The sequence below is a fragment of the Haematobia irritans genome, chromosome 3 (assembly GCF_050003625.1).
Source record: "Haematobia irritans isolate KBUSLIRL chromosome 3, ASM5000362v1, whole genome shotgun sequence".
In the NCBI taxonomy this organism is placed as follows: Eukaryota; Metazoa; Arthropoda; class Insecta; order Diptera; family Muscidae; genus Haematobia; species Haematobia irritans.
Window position 1 is genome coordinate 88571611 of NC_134399.1, and position 13810 is coordinate 88585420.

General features: G+C 34.3%; 1 protein-coding gene across 1 annotated transcript; it reads right to left on the bottom strand.

The window, feature by feature from the left end:
• Positions 1–8777: 8777 nt before the first annotated feature.
• Positions 8778–11429, bottom strand: LOC142229145 (uncharacterized). Its single transcript, XM_075299684.1, has one exon. It carries the CDS (start codon positions 9294–9296, stop codon positions 8778–8780), a length of 519 nt encoding a protein of 172 aa, XP_075155799.1. The 5' UTR covers positions 9297–11429.
• Positions 11430–13810: the final 2381 nt, after the last annotated feature.

Sequence of the window (13810 nt, forward strand, 5' to 3'; positions counted from 1 at the left end):
TGACCTCCGGAGCCCCTTGGAAGAGCAAAATTTACCCGATCCGGTTGAACAACCATGCAAAAATTGGTCAATATCGGTCTATAGTTATATATAGCCGATCCCCGAAAATAATCTGCCAAAATTTTATTACTATAGAAAATTTTGTCAAAATTTTATTACTTTAGAAAATTTTGTCAAAATTTTATTACTATACAACATTTTGTCAAAATGTTATTTCTATAGAAAATTTTATTTCTATAGAAATTTTGCCAAAATTTTATTTCTATAGAACATTTTGTCAAAATTTTATTTCTATAGAAAATTTTGTCAAAATTTTATTTCTATAGAAAATTTTATTTCTATAGAAATTTTGTCAAAATTTTATTTCTATAGAACATTTTGTCAAAATTTTATTTCTATAGAAAATTTTGTCAAAATTTTATTTCTATAGAAAATTTGGTCAAACTGAATTATTTACGTATTGGACTATTTTGTTTACTATATACCCCGTATGGACTAACTTACAATTTAGAAGACGGTATTAGGAAGTTTTAAGATAGCTTGCCATCGGCAAGTGTTACCGCAACCCAAGTAATTCGATTGTAGATGACAGTCTTTAGTACAAGTTTCTATGCAATCATAAGATTCGGCATGGCCGAACTTACGGCCGTATATACTTGTTTACTATTACTGTGTTTTATCCCAGGGCGTTAGCCAATTTAAATTTTAATTCTAGAGATTTTGTAGTAGTACAAAAAAATTATCTCCAAATCGGTTAATATATATATATATATATATATATATATATATATATATATATATATATATATATATTTTGTCAAAATTTTATTTCTATAGAAAATTTTATTTCTATAGAAATTTTGTCAAAATTTTATTTCTATAGAACATTTTGTCAAAATTTTATTTCTATAGAAAATTTTGTCAAAATTTTATTTCTATAGAAAATTTGGTCAAACTGAATTATTTACGTATTGGACTATTTTGTTTACTATATACCCCGTATGGACTAACTTACAATTTAGAAGACGGTATTAGGAAGTTTTAAGATAGCTTGCCATCGGCAAGTGTTACCGCAACCCAAGTAATTCGATTGTAGATGACAGTCTTTAGTACAAGTTTCTATGCAATCATAAGATTCGGCATGGCCGAACTTACGGCCGTATATACTTGTTTACTATTACTGTGTTTTATCCCAGGGCGTTAGCCAATTAAAATTTTAATTCTAGAGATTTTGTAGTAGTACAAAAAAATTATCTCCAAATCGGTTAATATATATATATATATATATATATATATATATATATATATATATATATATATATATATATATATATATATATATATATATATATATATATATATATATATATATATATATATATATATATATATATATATATATATATATATATATATATATATATATATATATATATATATATATATATATATATATATGAATATGGTCTACATGGTGATGAAGGGTACAATATTGTTTTATCTAACACAGACCCCATATGGACTACCTTACAATTCAGATGACAATGTTAAGAATTTTCTTTCTTTCTATGCAACCATGGTATAGGGTACATATATATATACTTCCCAGCAAAAAACGTCGCCAAAAAAGTAATGAAAATGTTCTTTTTGGACCCGGAAGTGGTGCAAAATTGACGCAGAAGCGATGAATTTAACATGGGCTTGTCATAGGAAGGAAGTCCTCCATTTCAACTGCCGTTGCACTGAATTTGCATCATTTCTTTAGGTGTGATCCTAATTCAATGTTTTGGGTGTGATTTAAAAAATTCTGTGATATTTTGTCAAATAAATAATTTTTATAATTTTTTATAATTTTTAATGGATTCTAACGCTTGTCGGAAACGTTTGACCTCAAATATTTTCAAAAATTCACAATTTTTTCAGATTGGATTTAGCATTTTTTCGACAAAATTTAAATGATTTGTACCATTTTATGAATTCTTACTCTGTTTTTAACTGATTTGAAAAAAAAAAAATTAAAATTACCCATTAAAAGTATGAAAAACCAATATATAAAAAAAATTGTATTAAAAGAACTTCCTGGATAGTTAAAATAAAGAACAACAATGGGAGTGCATCTTCTGGAAGGGATTTTAAAGTTGTGCCTTTGGGAGAAATTCCAAATTTTTTTGCTGGGAATTGTTAAGGTTAGTCCTATTATAATTAAATGTTTCCAAATGAATAATTGGCACTGTTTTCGACATTAAATAGTTTGTTGTTTGTTTTCCCCCACATGTCACCAAACATATTAGTGCCTAATGGACTTCGATCGATGTTTATAAAAAATGACATGCTGCTATTTTAATGCAAATGCATAAAATTGGACACTGGTAAATTTGCTATTATTAAAACGTAAATCATAGTGTATAAAGATAAACTTCGTATTTTGATATTTTTGTTTTTCGTTTAATGTTGTACTCATAATCCAACGAAGAAAAAGCATTCAAAAATAATGGTAAGCACACACCAAAGTAGTGGTAATTACTTAGCGAAACATATATCAACGTTCGAGCTATCACCACAGAAGCCTAATACAAAATACACCAAAAAAAATTTTAATTTTTTGTTTTGGCATTTCGATCAAATTGTAGCATTTTATGGCCAATAAACAAAGGCGCAAATACAATGGCAAAAACTATTTGTTTGAAAACTTCCTACTTTAGACCAGATTTAGCACAATCTTTATTTGGATGTGAGAAAGCATTGGAGGGGAACACCATGAATGGTCAGAGCACATGGAGACAATCATGTTTGAGGTACACTTAAAAAATATTAATTAATTATGAGAAAAAATAGTAAAATTAAAAATTTTGGATTGAGGACAGGCAAGAATTATACGCAAAAGAAACAAGTAAGTAAAGTAGAAAGTAGGGCGAAGCCGACTATATCATACTCTAAACCACTCCTACTGAATTAGTAAATCTAAGCATTTGTGGGATATCATTGATATACCTTTGGGAGATAAACCGGATTCCATTTTGAACAAAAGAGAAATCGCTCAATTTGTGTGGGTTAAATATTGTGAAAATCGGACAATATATTTATGTAAGAGTTATTGTAGGTTAGGTTAGGTTAGGTGGCAGCCCGATGTACCAGGCTCACTTAGACTATTCAGTCCATTGTGATACCACATTGGTGAACTTCTCTCTTATCACTGAGTGCTGCCCGATTCCATGTTAAGCTCAATGAGCGACCTCCTTTTTATAGCCGAGTCCGAACGGCGTTCCACATTGTAGTGAAACAACTTAGAGAAGCTTTGAAACCCTCAGAAATGTCACCAGCATTACTGAGGTGGGATAATCCACCGCTGAAAAACTTTTAGGTGCTCGCTCGAAGCAGGAATCGAACCCACGACCTTGTGTATGCAAGGCGGGCATGCTAACCATTGCACCACGGTGGCTCCCTAAGAGTTATTGTAAGCCTAAGATCGGATAATACATCAAAATTTGAAATTTGAGTAACATATAAACGAATCCCCATATTTGACTTCCGGACCTATCGAATGAGTAAATTTTATCTGATCCAACAGAAATTTGACGCGTGATGTCATGAATGAATGAATTGAAGTCACATTTGCTCTGAGTGTATGATGGCCTTAAGTGTTGATTTAAGTCAGCATGGTTTTCGTTTTAGCCAAAGTGGCCGTATTTCTCTTCGGTCTACTATCTGGCTACTACTGCTGATATTGATGATGATGTAAAAGCATAGCAAACAAAAAAAATGTACTTTGTGGTTGGCATAATAGCCTTAGATTTAATTCCAACTAATTCAATGAATTATGTGAATATAAATGCGACCCAATGTAATGTAGATCAGATGGTTATGTGTGGATATTTTTTTATTGGAAGATATGGCAGATGAGATAAGTTACTATGGGTCATAACAAAGCCTATAATAAATTGAACACTTATTTAATTGTGAAGTGATTAATTGTCAGTTTTAAATGTTCGATCTAATTGTTGTACCCTACACCATTCTGTACACGCAAAAAAATAATTCTTTCCTCCCAAACGAAATTTAGACAAACAAAGTTCGTTTCTCATTTGCTTTTCGCTGTAAGGAAGTGTATTTGGAAGAAAAGTATATACTTTTTGTGATAAACGTTTATTCTTTTCCAGGATGTAAAAACAATTTCATAAAGACAAACTAAAAGAAAAAACATTGTTTTCTTGCTAATTGCATTTTCTGTCACATCTTTCTCACATCCCCGAGATTTTTTTAGTTCTTAACACCTTTTCCTGTAATACCAACAATGTAGAAGAAATTATACGATTTTATAAATTTTTAAAATATTTTTACCTTTCACCTGGACGGAGAATCGAACCGCGGACCATGCACTTTGTAAGCCAACACACTAACCACTGAGCTATGTACCTGTTATGGTCATCAATAGATAAATATCCATATAAGTTATATTTATATAGCATAGCTTGCGGCGCCCACGAACCGAATAAACAAAGTTTATTTAACAGAAATAAACATTTAGTTTGGGACCGTGGAGCAGTGGTTGCTACTTCCGACTTGCATGCCAAGGGTCATGGGTTCGATCCCTGCTTCGACCAAAGTTTTTTTTTTGTTTTTTTTTTACATATATACCAGATATGTTCGGAAGATTCCGAAAAAATGTTCAACATTACATTGTAGTATATTAAATTTTGAACTGTAAAATGTGTCTTATTAAAGACCTAAATTCAGAAAAGAACTGTGTTTGATATAAACGAAATGGACTGTGTTGTTGTTTCAAAAATAACTTTTTTTATTGAAAATATAAAAATTTTGTAAAAAACGATTTTTTTTTGGTGATAAAAGTTTAAAATTTTCGAAGCAGTTCAAAAAACTCTAACAAAAGAAAAACGTTTTCGGTACACGTTTTCCAAACTTTTTTTTTCTTTGCGTGTAATTATGTAAAATAAGTGTCATCAAAATGAAAATGTCTATATCATAAATAATGATCCTGACCCTTCATTACACAATCGAATTACTTGAGTTGCGGTAACGCTTGCCGTTGGCAAGGTATCTTAAAACCTCCTAACGCCGTCTTCTAAATTGTAAGTAAGTCCATACGAGGTATATATTAAATTAAAAAAGACAGATTAAATATAATTAAGTTTGCAAAATTTTCTATAGAAATAAAATTTTGACAAAATTTTCTATAGAAATAAAGTTTTGACAAAATTTTCTATAGAAATAAAGTTTTAACAAAATTTTCTATAGAAATAAAATGTTGACAAAATTTTCTATAGAAATAAAATTTTGGTAGATTATTTTTGGCTCGAGTGGCAACCATGATTATGAACCGATATGGACTATTTTTTGTGTGATTGGGGAACGGCTATATAACTATAGACCGATATGGACCAATTTTGGTATGGTTGTTAGTGGCCATATATTAACACCACGTTCCAAATTTAACCGGATCGGATGAAATTTGCTTCTCTTAGAGGCTGCGCAAGCCAAATCTGGGGATCGGTTTATATGGGGGCTATATATAATTATAGACCGATGTGGGCCAATTTTTGCATGATTGTTAGAGACCATATACCAACACCATGTACCAAATTTCAGCAGGATTGGATGAAATTTGCTTCTCGTTGAGGCTCGCAAGCCAAATCTGGGCATCGGTTTATATGGATGCTATATATAATTATGAACCGATGTGGACCAATTTTTGCATGGTTGTTAGAGACCATATACCAACACCATGTATCAAATTTCAGCAGGATCGTATGAAATTTGCTCCTCCAAAAGGCTCAGCAAGCCAAATCTGGGGATCGGTTTATATGGGGGCTATATATAATTATGGACCGATGTGTACCAATTTTAGCATGGTTTTTAGAGACCAAATACCAACAACATGTACCAAATATCAGCAGGATTGGGTGAAATTTGCGTCTCTTTGAGGCTCCGTAAGCCAAATCTGGGGATCGGTTTATATGGGGGCTATATATAATTATGAACCGATGTGGAGCAATTTTTGCGTGGTTGGTAGAGACCATATACCAACACCATGTATCAAATTTCAGCAGGATCGTATGAAATTTGCTCCTCCAAAAGGCCCCGCAAGCCAAATCTGGGGATCAGTTTATATGAGGGCTATATATAATTATGGACCGATGTGGACCATGGTGGTTAGAGACCATATACCAACACTATGTACCAAATTTCAGCAAGATTGGATGAAATTTGCTTCTCTTTGAGGCTCCGCAAGCCAAATCTGGGGATCGGTTTATATGGGGGCTATATATAATTATAGACCGATGTGGACCAATTTTTGCATGGTTGTCAGAGACCATATACCCACACCATGTACCAAATTTCAGACAGATCGGATGCAATTTGCTCCTCTTTGAGGCTCCACAAGCCAAATCTGGGGATCGGTTTATATGGGGGCTATATATAATTAAGGACCGATATGGACCAATGTTTGCATGGTTGTTAGAGACCATATACCAACACCATGTACCAAATTTCAGCCGGATCGGATGAAATATGCTTCTCTTAGAGGCTCCACAAGCCAAATCTGGGGATCGGTTTATATGGGGGCTATATATAATTATGGACCGATGTAAACCAATTTTTGCATGGTTGTTAGAGACCATATACCAACATCATGTACCAAATTTCAGCCAGATCGGATGAAATTTGCTTCTCTTTGAGGCTCCGCAAGCCAAATCTGGGGATCGGTTTATATGGGGGATATATATAATTATGGACCGATGTGGACCAATTTTAGCACGGCTGCCAGAGACCTTATACCAACACCATGTACCAAATTTCAGACGGATCGGATGCAATGTGCTCCTCTTTGAGGCTCCACAAGCCAAATCTGGGGATCGGTTTATATGGGGGCTATATATAATTAAGGACCGATATGGACCAATTTTTGCATGGTTGTTAGAGACCATATACCAACACCATGTACCAAATTTCAGCCGGATCGGATGAAATATGCTTCTGTTAGAGGCTCCACAAGCCAAATCTGAGGGTCCCTTTGTATTACAGAAAAAGGTGCTAAGAACTAAAAAACCTCGTGGAAGTGAGAAAGATGTGAGGCAAAATACAATTAGCCTGAAAAGATTGTTTTTATACCCTCCACCATAGGATGGGGGTATATTAACTTTGTCATTCCGTTTGTAACACATCGAAATATTGCTCTAAGACCCCATAAAGTATATACATTCTGGGTCGTGGTGAAATTCTGAGTCGATCTAAGCATGTCCGTCCGTCCGTCCGTCTGTTGAAATCACGCTAACTTCCGAACGAAACAAGCTATCGACTTGAAACTTGGCACAAGTAGTTGTTATCGATGTAGGTCGGATGGTATTGAAAATGGGCCATATCGGTCCACTTTTACGTATAGCCCCCATATAAACGGACCCCCAAATTTGGCTTGCGATTGCTCTAAGAGAGGCAAATTTCATCCGATACAGCTGAAATTTGGTACATGGTGTTGGTATATGTTCTCTAATGACCATGCAAAAACTGGTCCACATCGGCCCATAATTATATATAGCCCCCATATAAACCGATCCCCAGATATGACCTCCGGAGCCTCTTAGAGGAGCAAAAGTCATCCGATCCGATTGAAATTTGGTCCGTGGTGTTAGTATATTGTCTCTAACAACCATGCTACAATTGGTCCATATCGGTCCACAATTATATATAGCCCCCATATAAGCCGATCCCCAGATTTGACCTCCGGAGCCTCTTAGAGGAGCAAAATTCATCCGATCCGGTTGAAATTGGGTACGTGGTGTTAGTATATGGTCTCTAACAACCATGCCAGAATTGGTCCATATTGGCCCATAATTATATATAGCCCCCATTTAAAAAGATCCCCAGATTTGTCCTCCGGAGCCTGTTGGAGGAGCAAAATTCATCCGATCGGTTGAAATTTGCAACGTGGTGTTAGTATAAGGCCGCTAATAACCATGCCAAAATTGGTCCATATGGGTCCATAGTTATATATAGGCGATCCCCAATCACACAAAAAATGGTCCTTATCGGTTCATAATCATGGTTGCCACTCGAGCCAAAAATAATCTACCAAAATTTTATTTTTATAGAAAGCATTGTCAAAATGTTATTTCTATAGAAAATTTTGTCAACAATTTATTTCTATAGAAAATTTTGTAAAAATTTTATTTCTATAGAAAATTTTGTCAAAATTTTATTTCTATAAAAAATTTTGTCAAAATTTTATTTCTATAGAAAATTTTTTCAGAATTTTATTACTATAGAAAATTTTATCCAAATTTTATTTCTACAGAAAATTTTTTCCAAATTTTACTTCTATAGAAAATGTTGTCAAAATTTTATTTCTATAGAAACTTTAAACTTAATTATATACGTATTTAATCGGCCTTTTTTAGGTTAATATATACCACGTATGGACTATGTGGTATATATTACGGTGTTAGGAAGTTTTAAGATACCTTGCCATCGGCAAGTGTTACCGCAACCCAAGTAATTCGATTGTGGATGACAGTCTTCAGTAGAAGTTTCTACGCAATCCATGGTGGAGGGTACATAAGCTTCGGCCTGGTCGAACTTACGGCCGTATGTACTTGTTTTAATATATTCCAGATATGTTCGGAAGATTCCGAAAACATGTTCAACATTACATACTACTAAAGGGTGATTTGTTAAGAGCTTGATAATTTAAAAAAAAAAAAACGCATAAAATTTGCAAAATCTCATCGGTTCTTTATTTGAAACGTTAGATTGGTCCATGACATTTACTTTTTGAAGATAATTTCATTTAAATGTTGACCGCGGCTGCGTCTTAGGTGGTCCATTCGGAAAGTCCAATTTTGGGCAACTTTTTCGAGCATTTCGGCCGGAATAGCCCGAATTTCTTCGGAAATGTTGTCTTCCAAAGCTGGAATAGTTGCTGGCTTATTTCTGTAGACTTTAGACTTGACGTAGCCCCACAAAAAATAGTCTAAAGGCGTCAAATCGCATGATCTTGGTGGCCAACTTACCGGTCCATTTCTTGAGATGAATTGTTCTCCGAAGTTTTCCCTCAAAATGGCCATAGAATCGCGAGCTGTGTGGCATGTAGCGCCATCTTGTTGAAACCACATGTCAACCAAGTTCAGTTCTTCCATTTTTGGCAACAAAAAGTTTGTTAGCATCGAACGATAGCGATCGCCATTCACCGTAACGTTGCGTCCAACAGAATCTTTGAAAAAATACGGTCCAATGATTCCACCAGCGTACAAACCACACCAAACAGTGCATTTTTCGGGATGCATGGGCAGTTCTTGAACGGCTTCTGGTTGCTCTTCACTCCAAATGCGGCAATTTTGCTTATTTACGTAGCCATTCAACCAGAAATGAGCCTCATCGCTGAACAAAATTTGTCGATAAAAAAGCGGATTTTCTGCCACTGATTTTGGTAATAAAATTCAATGATTTGCAAGCGTTGCTCGTTAGTAAGTCTATTCATGATGAAATGTCAAAGCATACTGAGCATCTTTCTCTTTGACACCATGTCTGAAATCCCACGTGATCTGTCAAATACTAATGCATGAAAATCCTAACCTCAAAAGAATCACCCTTTATATCAAATTTTTACTAGGAACTGTAAAATGTGTCTTATTAAAGACTTAAAGTCAGAAACGTGTTGTTTTGTGTTGTTGTTGTTGGATCAAAAATATTATTTGTTATTGAAAAAATAAAAATTTTGTAACAAACGATTTTTTTTGGTGATAACATAAAAGTTTAAAATTTTCGAAGCAATTCAAAAAACTCTAACAAAAGAAAAACGTTTTCGGTACACGTTTTCCAAACGTTTTCGGTACACGTTTTCCAAACGTTTTTTTTTTTTCTTTGCGTGTATAGAAAGATCCCATAGTCGAAGATGACTCTGCAAGTTCCTTTATATATATGGAAAACGCGCTAGAAATTGTGAGCATATATTTTCAACCCTCTTCCTCAATGACCCACATGGTCAGGATCGTGTTCCATACGCTTTTTCTACGTAATTGGGATTTGACCTTCATGGTTGGAAGAGGCGAGAGCGTTGGGACTCTTGCACAAAACAACAAAAATTAATGGTAAGGGAATCACACTACTTCGCTTGAACTAGTGTAAAAAATAGTTTTTTCTTTAATAAAACCCACATAAAAGTGATTTTGGTAACTTGCGAATTACTCGTATACATTAAACAAAACAAATGTCATATTGCTGCAATCTCTACTTTCATATCAGTTATCTTTTTAATTAATACTTTTTATAATTGTTGTAATTGTATTTTCACACTGCGTGGCAATTAAAAATCAATATAGTACAAATATTGTTCAATTATTGTTGTTTTTTTTTCGAACATTTTATTTAACAAATTGTTACGATACCTGCTTCAAGCACCTAACATTGCTAAAATCGCATGCATTGCCCACACCAAAGAAACCGCAAAATTCAATTTAACTACAGTTTGGGTTAAATATTACGAAACATGTTTCCCCCTATTTCTTCATATGAAATGAGTTTTGTTTTGTTTTCTTTAGTCATACAAATATTAATTCGTAAATTGTTTGTATAACAGACCACAAATGTAACACCTATATGTTGCAAAATATCGTAATAAATCAAAATTTTAGATTGGGTAATTGTTGTGATATTCTTTGGCTAATTTAATATACATAGGTTCTCGAAAGGGCTTAAATCCTAAATCATATGGCCACCACGACTATTTTACACAAAGTTTATTCTGGAGGTGCAATTTTCGACCACCTTTTCAAGCATTTGAGGGTGTATTTCAGCAATGACACGTTCAATATTGTTTTCCAAAGCGCCAATGGTTGCTGGTTTATCCACGTAAACCAATGACTTGTGGTATCCCCACAAAAAATAATCGAGTGGGGTCAAGTCACACTTCTCGAAATAATGTTGTCGTTGAAATGTTCTTTCAATAAGTCCATTGTTTTTCCCGCAGCATGACAAGTGGCACCATGCTGCTGAAACCACATTTCGTTTACATCCATATCTTGAAGTTTTGGCAACAAAAATTCGTTGATCATGATTTTGTATCGATTTCCATTCACAGTAACGCATCGTCCTTACTCATTTTTAAAGTAATAAGGACCGATGATTCCACCAGCCTATAGACCACACCAAACAGTACATATATCGGTATGCATCTGTAATTCTTAAACGGTGTGTAGATTATCTTTGCTCCCAATATGGCAATTTTGTTTGTTGATATATCAATTTAACTAAAAATGCGTCTTATCACCAAAAAGAATTTTGCGTTAAAAATGCGGTCTTCATTTAATTGAGTAAGCGACCAATTACTGAATTCACTTCTACGATTTGGAAGCATTGTTCTGGAGTTAACGCATTCATGATGATTTGCAAAACAATACTAACTAGAGACGTAACTTTAAACTGTCAAAACAGCTGTCAGATAGCAGCAGTGTTGTCAACTCCCGAATGGCAAAAAGCACCAAAAATATAAAAATCTAACATACCACTTCCCACCACAAAAACTACTCCAGGCAGCCAAAATTCAATGTTTTACAAAAAACAAAAACAAGTAAGGAACGTCTAAAATCGGGCGGGGCCGACTATATTATACCCTGCAGCACTTTGTAGATCTAAATTTTCGATACCATATCACATCCTTGCTGGGGGCTATATATAAAGGTTTGTCCCAAATACATACATTTAAATATCACTCGATCTGGACAGAATTTGATAGAATTCTACAAAATCTATAGACTCAAAATTTAAGTCGGCTAATGCACTAAGGTGGAACACAATGTTAGTAAAAAAATATGGGAAACATTTAAATCTGAAGCAATTTTAAGGAAACTTCGCAAAAGTTTATTTATGATTTATCGCTCGATATATATGTATTAGAAGTTTAAGAAAATTAGAGTCATTTTTACAACTTTTCGACTAAGCAGTGACGATTTTACGAGGAAAATGTTGGTATTTTGACCATTTTTGTCGAAATCAGAAAAACATATCTGGGAGCTATATCTAAATCTGAACCGATTTCAATAAAATTTGGCACGCATAGCTACAATGCTAATTCTACTCCCTGTGCAAAATTTCAATTACATCGTAGTAAAAGATTGGCCACTGTGGTCATATGAGTGTAAATCGGGCGAACGATATATATGGGAGCTATATCTAAATCTGAACCGATTTCAATCAAATTTGGCACACTTAACTATACTACTAATTATACTCATAGTGCAAAATTTCAACCAAATTGGGGTAAAACTCTGGCTTCTGGGGCCATATAAGTCCATATCGGGCGAAATATATATATGAGAGCTATATCTAAATCTGAACCGATTTCTTCCAAAATCAATAGGGTTCTATTCTGAGGCAAAACACATACTTGTGCCAAATTTGAAGTCGATTTGACTATAACTGCGACCTAGACTTTGATTACAAAAATGTGTTCACGGACATACGGACATGACTATATCGACTCAGGAGCCCACCCTGAGCATTTTTGCCAAAGACACCATGTGTCTATCTCGTCTCCTTCTGGTTGTTGCAAACATATGCACTAACTTATAATACCCTGTTCCACAGTGTGGCGCGGGGTATAAAAAAAAAAACTACCAAAGAACGTTTTGGTACTAATTTATGTGAAGCATTTTTAATTTTATGAAATTATGAACCTCTATCCAAGTGTACAGCTACTTTCGTCAATTCATTTTGATCAGTAATGAATATAATGAATATAAAATTTCAAAATATGTTGTTTCAGAGGAGAAAATACATTTTTTGACATAAAATTTGAAAATATGAAGGGGATCTATTTCGTATTTCAATTATGAGTGCTTTTGTGAATTTATCACAAACGTGTTTAATGACATCTTTATCAAGTTCAAAATTCTGCACTCATCGCTAGACTTTAGAATACCCAAAATAACAATATTGATTAAAACAAGGAATAACACCACCTTCATAACAAAAGGATCAATACCAATTGTATATTCAGAATTTGTGTATGAAAGAAGCACCAAAAGCTTTAAATGAAAACGCCAGATAACACCAAGTTGGTGTTTAGTTTGAAAAGACGCTAAAACGACATATTAGTGCTTTTTGAAATTCACAAAGCACTACATTTGGAGCTAAAACCACCAAATTGGCATCACTGTTACAAAGTGATTTATATAAAAAAACTCATAGAAACACCCTTTAAACAAATGAATTAAATAATCAAAATAATTAGGTAAATTGTCGTTTTTATACCCTCCACCATAGGATGGGGGGTATATTAACTTTGTCATTCCGTTTGTAACACATCGAAATATTGCTCTAAGACCCCATAAAGTATATATATTCTGGGTCGTGGTGAAATTCTGAGTCGATCTGAGCATGTCCGTCCGTCCGTCCGTCCGTCCGTCCGTCCGTCCGTCTGTTGAAATCACGCTAACTTCCGAACGAAACAAGCTATCGACTTGAAACTTGGCACAAGTAGTTGTTATTGATGTAGGTCGGATGGTATTGCAAATGGGCCAAATCGGTTCACTTTTACGTATAGCACCCATATAAACGGACACCCAAATTTGGCTTGCGAGGCCTCTAAGAGAGGCAAATTTCATCCGATCCGGCTGAAATTTGGTACATGGTGTTAGTATATGGTCTCTAACAACCATGCAAAAATTGGTCCACATCGGTTCATATTTATATATAGCCCCCATATAAACCGATCCCCCGATTTGGCTTACAGAGCCTCTAAGAGAAACAATTTTTATCCGATCCGGCTGAAATTTGGTACATGGTGTTAGTATATGGTCTC